At 40.3% G+C, this 19,282-nt stretch overlaps 1 protein-coding gene across 1 annotated transcript in view; it reads right to left on the bottom strand.

Annotated features, from left to right (window-relative positions):
• Mov10l1 (Mov10 like RISC complex RNA helicase 1) overlaps positions 1-19,282 on the bottom strand; it is a 104,934-nt gene that overhangs the window by 30,502 nt on the left and 55,150 nt on the right. Inside the window, exons 13-16 of the mRNA XM_045153050.1 lie at positions 16,942-17,033; positions 10,042-10,100; positions 9,068-9,165; positions 1,456-1,555 (exon numbers count right to left, since the gene is read on the bottom strand). Coding sequence (XP_045008985.1) covers positions 1,456-1,555; positions 9,068-9,165; positions 10,042-10,100; positions 16,942-17,033 — 349 coding nt within the window. The remainder of the gene's footprint in view (positions 1-1,455; positions 1,556-9,067; positions 9,166-10,041; positions 10,101-16,941; positions 17,034-19,282) is intronic.

Genomic DNA, 19,282 nt, shown 5'->3' with positions numbered 1-19,282 from the left:
TACTTCACTTAACATAATGATTTCTAGGTCCTATCAATTTTCCTATAAACGCAATACTTTTTTTTGTTGTTGTTGTTTTTTCAAGGTAGGGTCTCACCCTAGCCCAGGCTGACCTGGAATTCACTGTGTAGTCTCAGACTGGCCTCGAACTCATAGTGATCCTACCTCTGCCTCATAAGTGCTGGGATTAAAGGTGTGTGCCACCATTCCTGGCTATTTTTTTTCTTTATGGTTGTATATTCATTTTCTGTATCCATTAATCTGTTGATGGCTACCTACACTGGTTCCATTTCTTAGCTATATGTGATTAGTACAGCAATAAATATGGATGTTATATATATCTGTGTATTTTTAAAAAATATTTTTATTTATTTGAAAGCAGAGGAAGATAAAGAGGAGAGAGGCAGATAGAGAGAATGGGCACATCAGGGCCTCCAGCCACCACACACAAACTCCAGATGCATGTGTTCCTTTGTGCATCTGGCTTTACATGGGTACTGGGGAATCAAACTCAGGTTCTTAGGATTTGCAGGCAAGCACTTTGATAAGCCATCTCTACAGCTCTCTATGTGTTTTTGATTTACTCTGGGTAACACGCCCAGGAGTGGCATAGATGGTTCATATGATAGTTCTATTTTGAGTTTCTTTGAGAAATCTTCATACTTATTGACAAAATGGCTACACCAGTATACTTTCCTACCAGCAGTTAATATGGGTTCTCTTCTTTTTCCCATATCTTCACAGGCATTTGTTGTTTGATATTAGCCATTCTGCCTAAAGTGAGATGGATTTTCAAAGTAGTTTTAATTTATGTTTCTCTGGTAGCTTAGTATGTTAAACACTTAATACTCGACATTTTGTGTTTCTTCTTTTTAGAACTGACAAATAGGACTTGAAATTTTTTTCTTTTCTTTTTTTTGTTTTTGTTTTTCGAGGTAGGGTCTCACTCTGGTCCAAGCTGACCTGGAATTAACTCTGTCATCTCAGGGTGGCCTTCAACTCATGGCAATCCTCCTACCCCTGTCTCCCGAGTGCTGGGATTAAAGGCGTGCGCCACCACGCCCGGCTAGGACTTGAAATTTTTTATACCAGCCAAGTATAGTGACATGTGCCTATCTAGTTACTGCAGTGTGAGGCTCACTTGAGCCCACAAGTTTGAGACCAGCCTGGACAACATAGCAAGACTATCTTAAAGTATACAACAGCTTAAAGCTCACATTGCAAAAACAGTCCACAACCTAGAGGTTTTTCTAAAGCATTAACCCAAGGCATCACGATACATACCCTATGGATCAGGGAGATGAAGCCATGGCCCTTTTCTCTGGACAATGCATCTGATAGTCTATAATCCCCCAACCACAGTACGCTTCTTAAGTACCTTCAGGTACCTACTTCTAGGCACATGTTTTCTTTATTGCTTTTCTCTGAGCCCCTCATGCACATAACATAACTCACTAGTCTCTGAAGCACAGGTGGCTATTCCAGGCAAGTTTGTGGCATCTTCATGCCTCTCCTTAGTTGCATGTTTAGTTTGGTCCTTTACGGTTTTCTTGCTCTGGAAACGATCATGAAAAAAGTAGTTCAAAACCACAGCTTTGTATACACAGGCTTCGTCTGAAGAACAACACACACATCTACTAACAACACTGTGCTGATTCTTTTTGTTTTGCTTTTTGAGGTAGGGTTTCACTGTAGCCTAGGCTGACCTGGAATTCACTATGTAGTCTCAGGGCAGCCTCAAACTCATGACGATCTGACTACCTCTGCCTCCCAAATGCTGGGATTAAAGGTATGCGCCACCACACCAGGCTGTGCTGCTTTAGTTCTTTCAGTTCTTTGGATGAGTCACAGGTCTATACTTTGAAACATAATGAACTATAAGACATATAATAAAAAGCTGCAGAAAAGTTCATGCATTCTAGCCATGCAATCTAGCCCATTAAAAATAAATGTAAACCGGGCGTGGTGGCGCACACCTTTAATCCCAGCACTCGGGAGGCAGAAATAGGAGGATCACCATGAGTTCGAGGCCACCCTGAGACTACATAGAGAATACCAGGTCAGCCTGGGCTAGAGTGAGACCCTACCTTGAAAATTCCAAAATAAAATAAAATAATAAATAAATTTAAATAAACTTACTTTTGTGATGATGAAAGTGAAACAAAAGATTCAACTCTGACTAACACACATTTTACCATGTCCATGGCTAGCTTAAGCAAGAAAGGCTGACAGCACAGCTCTTAAACTGGCTCTGCTGAACAACATACCCTAGCACTTTATACAGATGGAGTCATGAGGTATGCAGTCTTTTTGGTCTGACTTCTTTTGTAGCGTTTAACTCGTCTGAGACCTACATGTACTTGACAGGCCTTTGCTAGGGCAACAACTCCACTGTGCAGCATCTCCATGCCTTCTTAAGAGCACGGTCTCTGGCTACTGCAAACAAACTCAACACATGCACCATCTTGGCTTTATGTGGGTACTGGGGAACTGAACTCAGGTCCTTAGGCTTTGTAGGCAAGCACCTTAACTGGTAAGCCATCTCTCTAGCCCCTAAAAATATTTTTTAAAAGTTTTTTTTTTCCCCAGTGACTTAGAGAGATAGCCCAATCAGTACAGTTCTTGCCACACAAGCCCAAGGACCTGAGTTCAGATGCCCAGGACCAATATATAAAAGCTGAGTGTGGTGGGAGACAAAGATAGGAGGATCACTGGGGCACAGTGACTACCTAGTCTAGCTGAATCAGTGAGCTCCAGGTTCAGTGAGAGACCCTGCTTCAAAAAAAAAAAAAAATGGTTGAAATGAGGTGATTAAGACATTTAACACTGAATTCTGGCTTCAACATGCATACACATGTACATGCACTTGCACACACATACTAACCTGCATATACATACGTACACAAACAACACATGTTTTCCAATTTAAAATACTGTATGAATCATATTTTATTCTAGAAGGTTATGCAAACATGGCCTCCCATTACTGTTTTATAGGTGCTGCAGAGTTGTAATTGCTGTGCAATATAAGGTACATGTTTGTAAAATATGACTTGAAAAATTTTTTTTTAAAAGTGCATTTAATCCCAGCACTTGGGAGGCAGGAGGTAGGAGGATCACTGTTGAGTTCAAGGACACCCTGTGACTACTCAGTGAATTCTAGGTTAGCCTGGGATAAAATAAGACCCTACCTCAAAAAAAAGTTTTGGCCACATAGTGGTGCACACCTTTAACCCCAGCCCTCGGGCAGCAGAGGTAGGAGGATTACTGTGAATTTGAGGCTACCCTGGGACTACATAGTGAATTCCAGGTCAGCCTGGGCCATAGTGAGACCCTACCTCAAAAAACAAAACAAAACAAAACAAAACAAAAAAAATTTATTTGCAAACAGAGACAGACAGAATGGGCATGCCAGGGCTTTTAGCCACTGCAATCCAACTCCAGACACACGTCCACCTTGTGCATCTGGCTTATGTGGGTCCTGGGGAATTGAACCGAGGTCCTTTGGCTTTGCAGACAAGTGCCTTAATCACTAAGCCATTCCTTCAGTCCCAGAAGTTCTTTATAAGGAGATTAATTTTTAAAATTTTATTTATGAGAGAGAGATAGGGCGTGCCCAGGGCCTCCAGCTGCTGAAAACAAACTCGAGATGTATGCACATTGTGCATCTGGCTTAGTTGGGTCCTAGGGAATTGAACCAGGGTTCTTTGGCTTTGTAAGCAAGAACCTTAACCACTGAACAATCTCTCCAGCTCTCTAGATGCTATTTTAAGTGGCATTTAAAATTCAATTTGTGGGCTGGAGAGACTGCTCAGTGGTTAAGGCACTTGCCTGCAAAGCCCAATGACTCAAGTTTGATTCAACAGTACCCACATAAAGCCGAATGCACAAGATGTGGCTCATGCATTTGGAGTCCATCTGCAGCATCTGGAGGCCCTGGCATGCCTATTCTCTCTCTCTTTGCTTAAGAATAATACAACTATTTAAAAATAATTTTAAAACTCAATTTGTGTTTATTGACAGTATAACGTTTTTGCATGTAGATTTTTCTGGGGGTGGGTGGCTTCAAGGTATGGTCTCACTCTAGCCCAGGATGAACTGGAACTCACTCTGTAGCCCCAGGCTGGCCTTGAAATCACAGTGATCCTTCCTCTTATCTCTGCCTGTCCAGTGCTGGAATTCAAGGTGTGCACCATCACACCTAGCCTTGTAGATTTTTTTTTTTTGAGGTAGTTTCACAATAGCCCAGGCTGACCTGGAATTTACTATGTAGTCTCAGGGTGGCTTGGATTCACAACAATCCTCCTACCTTAGCTTCCCAAGTGCTAGGATTAAAGGCATGTACAACCTCATCCAGCCCTTGTAGATGTTTTTATCCAGTAGATTCCTAAATCATTTAGCACTGAAATTTCATTGTTGATTCATCAGACTTCCTACATGAGTTACATTCCTTTCCTTTTCTTGATTCAATGCTTCCTGCTCAATGTCAAACAGAAATTTCATGAGTGGCCTTGTTTTGATTCTGACAAATGTCTACCACTAAATGGATTTATGATAGGGAAAAATAATTTCTTCTGTTTCTAGTTTGTCTGTAAACAAGGTCATACTATGTGGCCCAGGCTAGTCTTGAACTCCTTGAGTTCAAGCAATCCTCCTGCTTCAGCCTTCCAGGTAATACTGCAGGTGTACAACACCAGACCTGACTGAGATCTTTTCCAGTTTGGGGAGAGTGCTGATCATGGAAGAGTGTTAAGATTTTGTCAGGTCACCTTTATGAATTTTACTGAGATGATTATACATGGCTTTTACTTTTTGGTCTGTCAATATGGCAAATTATACTGATTTGGGTCTGTTAAATCAGATTTTCATTCTTAAAATGAAGCCTTCTATTGCAATTACCTTCTTGTTGCTGGAACCAAACACCTGGCCAAAAGCAGCTTAAGGGAGGAAAGGGTTTATTTAAGTTTACAGTCTTGAGGGGAAGTTTCATCATGGTAGGAAAGCCTGGCAGAGCAGGGCTTGATATCACATCTTGCCACAGCAGCAAGAGTGAGCTAGCTAGCACTGGCAAGCTGGGCTAATAAACCTCAAGTTCTGTCCTATAGCGAGGGTCCACTTCCCAAACTGCCAACAGCTGAGGATTGAGTATAAAGCTTAATCACAAACACATTTAGGCTAAGGGGCATATTTTACATTCAAACTATTATACCTTAATTGCACATACAAGATTGTAGCAAATTTTATACCAGGACTATCTATGTGGGTACTGGGAATTCAATCTGGACTGCTAGGCTTTACAAGCAAATACCATTAACCACTGAGCACTCTCTCCAGACCTACATTTTTTTAAAAATTTTTTAAAATTTATTTATATGAGAGCAACAGACACAGAGAGAAAGACAGAGAGAGAGAGAGAGAGACAGAATGGGCGCGCCAGGGCTTCCAGCCTCTGCAAACGAACTCCAGACGCGTGCGCCCCCTTGTGCATCTGGCTAACGTGGGACCTGGGGAACTGAGCCTCGAACTGGGGTCCTTAGGCTTCACAGGCAAGCGCTTAACCGCTAAGCCATCTCTCCAGCCCTCCAGACCTACTTTTATGAACACTCTTAAACCTTGTTCTGGGAAGCAATTCAGGAGCCTGCTAACTCTGCTGCTTTGGAGGCTTTCTCTTATCTTGTCAACCTGGAAACACAGCCTTGAGAATAGGAGCTAGACTGGTCCCATTCTGTAAGGAACTAAGAGGCTTTCTTTCTCTGATCACAGTACCACATCAACTCTGGTAGATTGTGGTCTCCCAGTTCTAGGTAGTTTTCTCACAAGCTCGCAGAGTGATACAATAAAAACTCCACACAATCTTTGTAGATCCTCAAATTCTCCCTTTGTCTTGCTCTCTCCTTAGCATCCTTATCAGCTCATTTAATTGTGCTTCTGACACCTCCACATGTTGTCTCTCAGTTCAGATGGACTCTTAGTCTCTTAAAGGAAGTTCTGAACATTAATACTCACCTTATTTGGTTCACTTGCTCAAGAACTACAGTCCTAAAATACTCATGTCCAATGTCTTAAATTGCTGTTCCATATATTTTTGTCTTTTTTTTTTTTTTTTTGGCAGGGGACTAGGGATTGAACCAGGGGTGATGCTAGCTAGCTCTCTACCACAGGAACTAAAACTGTGCTAATCCACCCTAGTTCTTGTTTGGGCTGTTTTTTTTTTTTTTTTTTTGAGATAGGGTCTCATTGTAGCCCAGGCTGATCTGGACCTCATATTGATCCTCCTACCTTTGCCTTCTAAGTGCTATGATTAAAGGCAGGTACCAACATGCAGGGCTTGTCTGGGTTTTAAATCTTTCTATACCACCTGGGTTGCTTTATGGAATGCATAAGTTTATAAGTTTATAATTTAGCTAATCCATAGAAAAATAATACTCTGCATTTAATATTAAGATTCAGCAAATCAGGAATAAGCTCGCCTTAATAGCAGTAGCTCCTTCCATTCTGTCCCACAATCTGCCCTACAGACCTTCCCTGAGAAATCAGGCAATGGAATGAACTAGAAGTAAGGTTAGGAAGGAGAGAAGTGAGATTTTCAGATGAAATTGTATCTGTACTCAGTGAAGTCATCTATTTTCAAACTCAGATGTCAGAAAGGAAATACACAGTAAATGATTTAATAATTAAAATTTTTAAAATTGATTTATTTGTCAGAGAAAGAGGGAGAGAGACAGAGAGTGGGCATGCCAGGGCCTCCAGCTACTGCAAATGAACTCCAGACATGTGCACCCCCTTGTGCATTTGGCTAAGGTGGGTTCTAGGGACTCAAACCTGGGTGGTTTTTTTTTATAGGCAAATACCTTAACTGCTAAGCCATTCCTCCAGCTCCACAGTAAATGATTTTTAATGGTTAACTTTTTGCTATTTCATTGATAGTGTTTTCCATGATTTTAAAACATTTTATTGATAACTGCCATAATTATAGACAATAAACCATGATAATTTTCTCCTTTCCTTCACTTTCCCCTTCACAAATCCACTTGCCACCATATACCTTCTCTCACTTTCAATCAGTCTCTCTTTTATTTTTTTTTTCCTTTTTTTCCCCCTTTTTCTTTTCGAGGTAGGGTCTTGCTCTATAGCCCAGGCTGACCTGGAATTCACTATGTAGTCTCAGGGTGGCCTTGAACTCACAGCAATCCTCCTACCTCTGCCTCCTGAGTGCTGGGATTAAAGGTGTGCACCACTACGCTCGGCTTTCTCTGTTTTGATGACGTCATCTTTTCCTCCTATTATGATGGTCTTGTGTAGGTAGTGTCCAGGCCATTTTGTGTCTGGAGGAGTGTGATGTAAGGAGTCTTACCCTTCCTTTGGCTCTTACATTCTTTCTGCCACCTTTTCCACAATGGACCCTGAGCCTTGGAAGGTGTGATAGGAGATGTTTCAGTGCTGAACACTTCTCTGTCACTTTTTTTTCTTTTCACAATTTTATTAACATTTTCCATGATTATAAAAAATATCCCATGGTAATACCCTTCCTCCCCCCCCTCGTCCGCACTTTCCCCTATCTGTCACTTTTTCTCATAGTGTTTTCCATGATTTTGTAAGCATTCTAAAACTACCATTTGGGGGCTGGAAAGATAACTCAACAGATAAAGATGCTTGCTCACAAAGCCTGGCAATCCAAGTTTGATTCCCCGGTATCCATGCAAAGCCCAATGCATCACGTGGCACAAGTATCTGGAGTTCATATGAGGTGACAAGAGGCTCTGAAATGGTAATACATTTTCTCTCTCTCTCTGCTCACAAATAAGTAAATACCATTTTAAAAAATATATTCTATTTATTTATTTATGAGAGAGAGAATGGGCGTACCAGGGGCCCCAGCCACTACAAACTCCAGATGCATGTGTCTCCTTGCGCATCTGGGTTATGTGAGTCCTGGGGATTGAACCAGGGTCCTTTGGCTTTGCAGGCAAATGCCTTAGCTGCTAAGCCATCTTCTCCAGCCCCATTTTTGCATCTTTTAAAAACTTTTTTAATTTTTACTTATTTGTGAGCAACAGACACAGAAAGAAGCACAGAGACAGACAGAATGGGTGCACCAGGGCCTCTAGCCACTGCAAACAAACTCCAGATGCATGTACCACCTTGTGCATTTGGCTAATGTGGGTCCTGGGGAATCAAGCCTCGAACTGGGGTCCTTAGGCTTCACAAGCAAGCATTTAACCGCTAAGCCATCTCTCCAGCCCCCTATTTTTGCATTTTTGAGAGGGATTATTATAAAATAATAAAGGATTTCTAAGTATTAAATATATTTTTAAAATTGACATTATACACTTAGGTTACTTTCATGAAACCGAATTCCAACACCACAGAATTTTAAGTTTTAAATTCCACCCTGGCAATGCATGCCTTTTCTCATTATTAGAATCGCAATGATAAATAAAGCCATTTATATCTTATTCACAACATATACTGAGAGCCTATCACAATACCTGGCACATAATAGGCACTCCATTACCATTTACTGAATGCCTGGATTAGAGAGGTAAAACATAAAGTATCTTTGCAGCACTAACAGAGATTAAAAATATTAGAAACTGTTGAGTACATGTCCTTCGATACATTTTCTTTTCTTTTTCTTTTTTGATTTTCAAGGTAGGGTTTCACTCTAGCCCAGACTAACTTGGAACTCACTCTGTAGTTCCAGGCTGGTCTTGAACTCACAGTGATCCTCTTACCTCTGCATCCCAAGTGCTGGGAATTAAATGTGTACACCACCATGCCTGGCTCCTTCTGTACATTTTCTATGCAGACACAATCACATAATGTACCAGTCTGAGCATATGCAAAAAAACATACAATTTTAAAATAAAGCAAAATCATATAAACACCTGTATCTCCCCCCCACCCCCAGTGAGATATATTGTAGCATCATGGACTTACATGTAACAGAGGTTTGGAGTCATTTGTGAACTATATTCCTCCAATATTCCAGTCAAGCAAGTGCTAAAACATCTGGAAGTGAATTCACATTACCCAGCTAAATGCATCAAAGTCATCAAGATACTACCTTGGTGATGGATTGTCTGTCACTTTTAGTGTCTGGTGCAAGGTTCCAGTTTCCTGTCACCTGGGGAGACTGTAAAATGATTTCTTCGGGAAACAATACTTTAAAACAAAAAAGGTAAGAGGGCAGACATTATTAATAAATACAAATGGAGGCAACCTACATGCTTATGGCTGATTCTAAATTGCTCACATTCCACTAATTACATTCTAAACTTCCCTTTGTATTGCTTCTAGTTTTAGCATTATATCAGGTACTGCACCATCATCACAACAAGTAAGAACAAGAGAAAACAAAAGGAGGGAGGCTAGAAAGATTGCTCAGCAGTTTAAGGCACTTGCTTTCTAAGACTGTTGGCCTGGACTCAACTCTCTAGTACTCACATGAAGCCAGATACACAAAGTGGCACATGCATCTGCAGTTTATTTGCAGTGGCAAAAGGCCCTGGGGCACCCATACTCTCTCTTAAATAAATACAATTAAAAAAAAACAAAACAAGATAAGGGGCTGGGAAGATTTTTCAGTGTGTAAAGGTGCTTGCTTGTAAAGTCTGCCAGCTCTGGTTCAATGTCCAAGTCACCCATGTATGCTGGATGTCAAAAGTGGTGCAAGTGGTAAGTATTTGTTTGCCGCAACCAATGGTCTTGGCATGGCCACATACAGATATGCAAATAAATAAATAATTTAAAAAAAAATTATTAGCATTTTCCATGATTATGGGATAATGATTAATTCCTTCCCTCTCCCACCACAATAATTTTTTTAAAGAACAAAAATTACCAAGAGTGGAATGAATTCATTTTCAATTACTTAAGTATGCTATTTTTACACAGATAACTGAAATATTAAAAAAAAGTAAATAACCTTCCCATTAGGGAATAACATGAGGATATCACACAGTTTTAATTCTAACATATGACTGAAAAGAGTATGTAACACAAAATACTCTAGCAAGATGGAACACTACAAAATACTACCTTTTACTCCTAAGTGAATGACTTGTTCAAGTGCATAATGACACCGTCTGCTCGTGGTCCTGCCAAAAAGAAAATATGAAGTAGCCTCATGTGTAGATAAGGGCCAGTGGAGGTCACAAAATTTTTGATTATGTAAGTACCATGATGTAAATCACCACTTTGAAATTTATGTTGACATGTAACAGCCCCTAAGATGGCTCTGGAGGGTCATGAGAACAATACCATTTCTGTGGAAATAGCTTTATTAAAAAAAGAAACTTTGGAAAAAAAGTAACTTTGGGCTGGAGAGATGGCACTTTAGGCTGGAGAGATGGTTAAGGCACTTGCCTGTGAAGCCAAAGGACTCAGGTTCAAGTCCCCAGTACTCACATAAGCCAGATGTACAAGGTGGCACATGCGTTTAGAGTTTGTATGCTGTGGCTAGAGGCCCTGGTGTGCCCACTATCTCTCTCCCTTAAATAAATAAAATATGTTTAAAAAGTAACTTCATGGACAGGCATGGTGGTACATACTTTTAATCCTAAAACTCAGGAGGCAGAGGTAGGAAGATTGCTGTGAGTTCAAGACCAGCTTGAAATCACATAGTGGATTCCAGGTCAGCCTGGGCTAGAGCAGAACCTTACCTCAAAACAAACAAAAAGTAACTTCAGGTTCAGCTTTCTGGGCTTTCTCTTGTCCTTTACTTCCTTGCCATATCATATTGCAAAAGAAGGCTGTTACCAGATATCTCACCAATCTTTAGAACTATGAGAAATAAATTTCTTCAAATATATTTTTTGGTGTTTTCAAGGGAGGGTCTCACTTTAGTCCTGGCTGACCTGTAACTCACTGTGTAGTCCCAGGATGGCCTTGAACTCACAGTGATCCTCCTATCTCAGCTTCCCAAGTGCTGGGGTTAAAGGCATGTGCCACCATGCCCCTTCTCTTCAAATATTTTTATTTATTTGCAAGCAGAGAGAGGGATGAGGGAAGGAGGGAGAGAATAGGCATCTTATGGTCTCTTTCACTGTAAATGAACTCCAGATGCACATGCCACTTTGTGCATCTGGCTTTACATGGGTACTGGGGAATTGAACCCAGGCAGGCAGGCTTGATGAGCAAGTGCCTTTAACCATTAAGCCATCCCTCCAGACCAATTTTTTTTTTCTTTATGAATTATCCAATTTGTGGCATTTGGTTATAACAACAGAAAACAGACTAAGAAAACATTCTTTTTTCAACCATCACATTAACATAATCTTTATAAAGTGCTTGTAAATGAAGACCATATTATAGGCCAGATTTTACATGGTTTCAAAGGTACTACAGGGAAAATGAAAGGCTCAGAAGGGCTGCTTTACTACAAAACAATAGAAAATTGGGAGTTTTCCTATATCCTCTAATAAAAAGTAGACATTAGCAGAAAGCTGAGGAAATAAAAGCCTGTACCAATCTTGACTTCCTATTGGTAGCTATACTATGATTACATAAAATATTAACATGGGGAAGTTGAATAAAAAGTATAAGAAAGTTCTTTGTAATTCTTCTATAAATTTAAAACTATGTATTTTAAATACTTTTATAATTTTATTTATGTATATAATGTATTTTGGTCATACTCACCCATTACCCTTCCTTATTCCCCTCCTACTCCCACTCTAAACCCCTTCTTCCTAGTTAATCCTCCCCCCCCCATTTTTTTTGGTTTTTCAAGGTAGGGTCTCACTCTGGTCCAGGCTGACCTGGAATTCACTATGTAGTCTCAGGGTGGCCTCAAACTCATGGTGATCCTCCTACCTCTGCCTCCCAAGTGCTGGGATTAAAGGCATACGCCACCACGCCTGGCTTACCACCCCCCACTCTTTTTTTTTTGAAGCAGGGTCTCTCTACCTCAGTCTAACCTGGAACTCACTCTGTAGTCCCAGGCTGGTCTCAAACTCACAGCAATCCTCCTACCTCTGCCTCCTGATTGCTGGGATTAAAGGTGTGTGTACCACCAGGGCCAGCTCGCTTCCTACTTTTCTGTCTTTTTCTTTGTTACCCACTGAGTTAAGGTTGCTGTAGGAGCAGGGGTTTGGTGTTATTTACTGGAGTATGGTCATCTTCATGTTGGCTACACCTCTGATGAACATGATTCCCCCTCCTCTAGCAACCATTAACTGCCAGTAGCTCTTCTGGGAGGAGTCCTCCCCAGTCTATGATGGAATGTTGAGGGCTCAGTCTTGTGCAGGAAACCAGTCTCTGTGAGTTCATGTGTGATGGCCATGTAGTGTCCTGAGGACAGACTTCCACAGCATCCTTCCTGTCTTCTGGCTATTATATTCTTTACATCCTATCTTCTAAAAATAAACACTTTAAAATTTAAAAAATACAACAAGTTAAAAGAAAAAAATGAAAAAGTTGTAAACAGGGCAACTTAGGTTTTAGGATAACAATGGCTTTTTCCTTCCTGGAAATACTTATATCCTAATATATAATGTAGAAATAAATGAAAATATAGTTTATAAAATATGAGGAAATACTATTACTGTATCAATAGAAAAATTAATTTTGTTGTAACAGCATGTCCCTTTGAGATTCTCTGAATACAATAAAAAAAAACCCATGGAAATGAAAAGTCTATTTTTGTTTTATAAAAATATTTTAAAATTTTATTTATTTATTTGATAGAGATAGATAAGAGATGGAGATAGAGAATGGATGCACCAAGCCTCTAGCCACTGCAAGCAAACTCCAAATGCATGTGCAAACTTATGCATCTGGCTTACAAGGGTACTAGAGATCAAACTTGAGTCCTTAGGCTTCTCAAGGAAGTGCCTTAACTGTTAAGCCATCTTTTTTCAGCCCTAAAAGCCTATTTTCAATGGAACAGTGACCAAAGCTCAAAGCACAGATCTAGAAGTTTATCTGTTTCACTGTAGAATTCAAATTCAGCTTCACCAAAGGTAGATTTATAGCTGAGAAAGAATTATCTCAGGCCTTCGAGAAAGTGACTCTAACAAATAGAGAAAAAAAATCAGGAGAGAAAAAAACTCAAACAGATGCTTAGGTGGAGTAGGGAGAAGATAGGACAATCTCAGGTGTCAGTCATTAGGAATGCCATCCATCTTTTTTTTTTTTTGGCATGTGTATATGTATATTCCTGTTTTGTATGTGTATATATGAGGGTGTGGATGTGTGTACACATATGAAGGCCAGAGGTCAATGTTGGGTGTCTTCCTTGGTCACACTCCACACCTTATTATTTGAGACCTCTTGCTACATCTAGAGCTCTCATTGATTCAGCCAGCCTAGCTAGCCAGTGAGCCTCAGGGTTTCCCTGTCTTTGTCTCCCTGGTGCTGGAATTACAAACATGTGCCATCATGCCTAGCATTTTCATGTGGGTCTAGGAGATCAAATTCAGGTCTTCATGCAAAGCAAGGACTTTACCTACCAAACCATCCTCAGCTAAGTTTAAGAAGAAATTTTGTCTTTCCTTGGGCATCTGGAAATAGCACCTAGAGGTTAGTGAAGTAACAGGGTACTTCTCTCAACAAGACAAGACACATCTGGCACCAAGCACCCAACTTAGAAAAGAGATGCCTTAAATTTATGGTCTCAACTTCTACTGTAAGTAAATACAGAAAGAAAAGCAGATGGAACCTGAAGAGAACAGGAAAAGGAAATAAGATCAGAGAGAAAAAAATCAATGCAAGAGGGAACCGAAGAACAGTAGTAAATGCCAATGAATCTAACATTAGACTCTTTGATAAAGTCATGAAAATGGTGGACATCTAGCTAGACAGATGAAAATGGGAAAAGGTTAAGAAAATTCTATAAATAACTTCATGAAGGCAAATTAGACATTACACCAAGTCATTCAAAGAAACTTACTACTAAAGCTTATTCAACATGAGACTAACAACCCTATCTAGTAAAGCAACTTGAACACATAGCTTAAAAGCTTCCCTCAAAAAACTCCATATTGCCGGGCGTGGTGGGGCACGCCTTTAATCCCAGCACTCGGGAGGCAGAGGTAGGAGGATCGCTGTGAGTTCGAGGCCACCCTGAGACTCCATAGTGAATTCCAGGTCAGCCTGGGCTAGAGTGAGACCCTACCTTGAAAAAGAAAAAATAAAAAAAACAAAAAACAAAAAAAAAACTCCATATTATGGGCTGGAGAGATGGCTTAGCGGTTAAGCGCTTGCCTGTGAAGCCTAAGGACCCCGGTTCAAGGCTCGGTTCCTCAGGTCCCACGTTAGCCAGATGCACAAGGGGGCGCACGCGTCTGGAGTTCGTTTGCAGAGGCTGGAAGCCCTGGCGCGCCCATTCTCTCTCTCTCCCTCTACCTGTCTTTCTCTCTGTGTCTGTCACTCTCAAATAAATAAAAAATTAAAAAAAAAAAAGATGAGAGAAGGAGAATTTAAAAAAAAAAACAACTCCATATTATTAAACTGGGCGTGGTGGCACACACCTTTAATCTCAGCACTGGAGAGGCAGAGGTAGGAGGATCGCCATGAGTTCAAGGCCAACCTGAGATTACATAGTGAATTCCAGGTCAGCCTGGACTATAGTAACAACCTACCTTAAAAAAAAATAAAGAAAAAAGAAAAAACCTCCATACTCAGAGGGCCTCAAGGGATGAATACCACTAATTATTTAAGGACAAAATGATTTTCATTGTATCTACATAAAGTCTCCAGAGTACACAACAGGAGGGGGTATTGTAGACTTACTTATTTCATGAACATGGATGTGAAAATGAATGAAGTTTTAGCAAGTAAAAAATAAAAGAGAACCAGAAATAACCAAGTACAGCTCATCCCAGGAGGCAAAATTGACTTTACATTAGAAAACTAATCAAAGTTATAGTCTATCTTAGGAAAACTATGTAATTTCAATAGATGTACAACAGCATCTGACAGAATCAGTATCTATACTCAATTAATTATGAATCTATCTCTTTAACCTGGTGAAAGGACACTACAAAACCTTCCATCTCATCTTTAATGTATTAAGGCTGGACACTTGCCCTGCCATAGGAATAAGGCAACCTGCCCCTCCTTAGCCTTGCTCACTTCTTACTTTCTGGGCACTGTTCCAGAGATTCTCCCCTGCAGTAAAACAAAACTTACTCTGACAAAGAATGAAGAAGTGAAACTGTGTTCTATACAACTGTTCATGTAGAAAATTCTACGTATCTGTAGAAAGCTACTAGAACTGAGTTTATTAAGCTTTAATGATATAAGTATACAATTTTAGTAAAAATTAGTATTTACAATAGCATTAGAATTTGCATAGGGATAAATCTGGCAAAAGATATATAAAGCCTATAAACGGAGTAGTACAAGATATTGCTGAAAGAAATGGAGAAAAAAATTTAAGCAAATGGAGAGAAACACATTTTCCAGGGCTGAAAGACATTATTAGATTATCAATTTCCCTTAAACTGACCTATAGATTCAGTGTAATTCTGATGAAAATTTCAAACAAATGAACTATTATGCATTTGGATACACAGATCCAGAATAAACAAACAGTTCCAGAAAAAGAACAAAGATGGAGGCTTTACAACTACTGGATTCAAAACTTACTATAGGGTCTGGAGAGATGGCTTAGCAGTTAAGGTACTTGCCTGTAAAGCCTAAGGACCCAACTACCATTCTCTAGTACCCACATAAGCCAGATGCACAAGGTGGCACATACATACAGAATTTGTGTGTGGTGGCTACAGGCCCTGTCACACCCTCTTTATCTGCCTCTTTGTCTCTTAAAAAAGTTATCATAAAAATACATGCTAAAAGTCTGAATGTTTGTATGTCCCAAAATTCATGTGTTAAATTTGAGATCACTGGCAATTATTTAGATATAAGGGTGCAAACTTAATGAATGGTATTAGTGTTATTAGAAAACAGACCCCAGAGAATGCCTTCATCCCTTCTACCACAAGAAGACACAACAAGATGGGATAGGAGATGGCTTAGCAGTTAAGGACTAAGGATCTGGGTTCAATTACCCAGGACCCACATAAGAAAGAAGTACAAGGTGGCATATATGTTTGGAGTTTGTCTGCAGTAGCTAGAGGCCCTGGAGTGGCCCCCCCTTCTCTCTCTCTCTCAAACAAACAAATACAGTATTTTAAAAAATAAGGTACACATGAAGGAAGGATCTATAAGCCAGAAAGCAGCCTCTTCCCAGTTATCAAATCTGATGGTATTTTGATATCAGATGTACAGTTTATAGAATTGCAAGAAGTCTGTTCTATTTTTTTAAGCCACTAGGTATCCTGAGTGGATTACTACAGTACAGCAATGAAGACCATATGGTACTGCCATCAAGATCAATGTATTAGTGGAAGAGAATTAAGTATGGAAAAGATCTGTGTGTCACACCTTTTATCAATTTCAAAAGAATTAAAAACAAAGAACCCGTGTGTGTGTGTATGTGTGTGTCTGTATATATAGATTTAAAAACTATTTCTTAAAAAAAAATAAGGGAGGGCTACAGATGTGCTTACTTGCAAAGTCTGCCAGCCAAATGCACAAAGTGGCACATGTGTCTGGAGTTTGCACAGTGGCAGGAAGCCCTGGTGCACCCAACTCACTCACTCACTATCTCTCTCTCTCTCAAATAAATTAAAAAAAAATAAAGAAAAAATAATGGAGCACTGCCTGCAATCCCAGCTATTAGGAGGCTGAGTTAGGTGCACTGTGAGTTTAGGGCCTTGCCTAGGCTAGATAGGGAGACCCTGGTCCCCCTAAACAGTAAAAGTTTATGGTTGGGGATTTTAATTTAGTAGAGGAAGAAAAGGGGTGAGTGGTGCAAAGAGGTCCCACCAAGCATTGGTATTACCAACATGACACTCCTGTATTGCCACAGAAGCATCAGCTGAGAGACTAAAAAATTGAGGAGCATCTTATGAGAGTTCAGTGAAGCCTTACCTATTATATGTAAACTCCACATCCATAGGCTCAAAGTTGTACATTTGTTCAAATCCTGGATTAAGTTTAAGTGTTACATCCTCTTCATGAATCTGAAAAAGAAGTGATTCAAACTTCCACATAGTAAACTTGACTTCTTGGAACTATCTATATCTAGTAACATATCATGAAAGCTTAATTTTACAGATTTGAGCCAACTTTTTTTTGAGGTAGGTTCTTGCTCTAGCCCAGGCTGACCTGGAATTCACTATGTAGTCTCAGGCTAGCCTTGAACTCCCAGCAATTCTCCTACCTCTGTCTCCTGGGTGCTGGAATTAAAGGTGTGTGCCACCAGGGCCAGTGAGCCAAAATTTGGTATCTTAAATATCTGCAAAATTAACCAAAAGGATTAAATCATCCTGCCATAAACTTATGAAAACAAGAGATACTGGTGATGTCTGAAGTTTCTCCTTGTGTCAAAAGCTTAGAAAATATGCAGTGCAAGACAAGCTGATGACTCAAAGATCACCCTACCAACAACTCTGCAAAGTGTTCCTGCTAAGTTTAAACCTCCACAGAAAGGTGACTCCAAGAAGTCTCCTTCCTAGTAATATTGGGAGCTAATAAAGCTATATCCTAGCACAAATTAATTCTGCATATTCAAGAAAGAAAGGAAACTTCTAAGAAAATAAGGGAGGAGAGAGAAGCAGGAAGGCAAATCCTAAGCTGCAAAAGGAGCCTATTTTTAGGTGAAAGAGAAGCACTGAGGTAGGATGGCTTCCTAAGATACAGAGCTGGCACTAGAAATGGTCAGAAGCTTCAAGCAGAGTTGACCTTGGGTCTGTAAACAGGAAGTGAGTATACAGTAAGTCAAACACTGGGATGGACCCTGGTTAGTGTCCTGTCATTCTCAGCAAATGCTGCCACAGCCCTTTACAGGGAAAATCATCTGACAGGGTCCAAGTTTCCCAAAGATTACAAGAAATGAAAGAGAATCCATACCCAAAGGTCACTAAGCACACCCGGAAACTTGCTACCAACAGTAAGAGGGCCACACGAACTCATGAGACCACCAAGCCTTATACTTCTGCTGGTGGCCACTGTTCCCCAAGCCTGGCTTGCCCACCTTGGTGGTGGTACTGGGAGTCACGTACTGCCTCAAAATAATGTCCTTTGCTACTATCAGTTGGTGCAGGCTTCTGATGTCTATCGTAAGCTCCAACTAGTTTAACTGTCCCATCATAGATGAAGATTTCTGGACACCTTAACTACAAAGGCATTAGCCTCTCAATCCTGTTTAAGTCCTTCATGCCCTTTTGAAATAACATTTTGTAGTCTTTCTGACTACCAAATTATTTTTGTCTTTTGAGGCTGTCTCAGTGTCCCTCCTGACCTCAAGCAGAGTAACAAATCTCTTTTATATAGTGTCTCCCTGTGGTGCTCTTCATTCTCTTGGTGGAAACCATACAATGCTTTCCATCATTATCACTCACCACCCCCTCACTAAGCTGGTAGAAAATGAAGATGCATGACTTGAAGCTCAGTGTGAAGGGGCAGCACCAAGTCATTGTAAAAGCCAGGGAGCCATAGTGAGGCCTCTTTTTCAGGAAAATATCACATTCTATGAACTAAGCCAGTCTGAACCTCATATTAGGGTGAAGTACCAAGCAAATATGGCTGCAAAGTTCAGAGGCTTCCTCGCCTTTCCTTATTCAAGAAAGAATAAGGCTCTGGAATATTCCCTCTCATCTTCTGGTTGGGCTCTGGTGCTGCCTCTTCTCTGACATACAGATTATGCTCCTTCTCACACAGATATATGCATTATTCCCAGGGTTGTACTCAGTATGTGAATGGTGAAAACCACCTATGACTATCTAGAGCCCCAAATGAGTAAGTCAACATGAGAACAGCATACTTAGTGTGTGTGTCCTTCCTTCTGAGGCATCCACTCTGCTAACTCTCTCAGGGCATGCCCACAATGCCCAAAGCTGATTAAATGTAAAAATATAACTTACAGTTTACATGGCTAAAAATTGTAAGATTTCTTAGATATCAAGTTATCTTTTCTTTTTTTTTCATTTTATTTAATTTGTAAGCAAAGAGAGATAGGAAAGGCGGGACAGAGGGAGGGAGGGGGAGAGAGAGAGAGAGAGGGAGAGAGGGAGGGAGGGAGGGGTATCAAGTCATCTTTTTTTTTAAATTATTTATTTATTTGAGAGCGACAGACAGAGAGAGAAAGACAGATAGAGGGAGAGAGAGAGAATGGGCGCGCCAGGGCTTCCAGCCTCTGCAAACGAACTCCAGATGCGTGAGCCCCCTTGTGTATCTGGCTAACGTGGGACCTGGAGAACCGAGCCTCGAA

Source organism: Jaculus jaculus, chromosome 6 (genome assembly GCF_020740685.1).
Source record: "Jaculus jaculus isolate mJacJac1 chromosome 6, mJacJac1.mat.Y.cur, whole genome shotgun sequence".
In the NCBI taxonomy this organism is placed as follows: Eukaryota; Metazoa; Chordata; class Mammalia; order Rodentia; family Dipodidae; genus Jaculus; species Jaculus jaculus.
The sequence above is the reverse complement of the archived record's forward strand: the minus strand, read 5'-3'. Positions and strand labels throughout refer to the sequence as shown.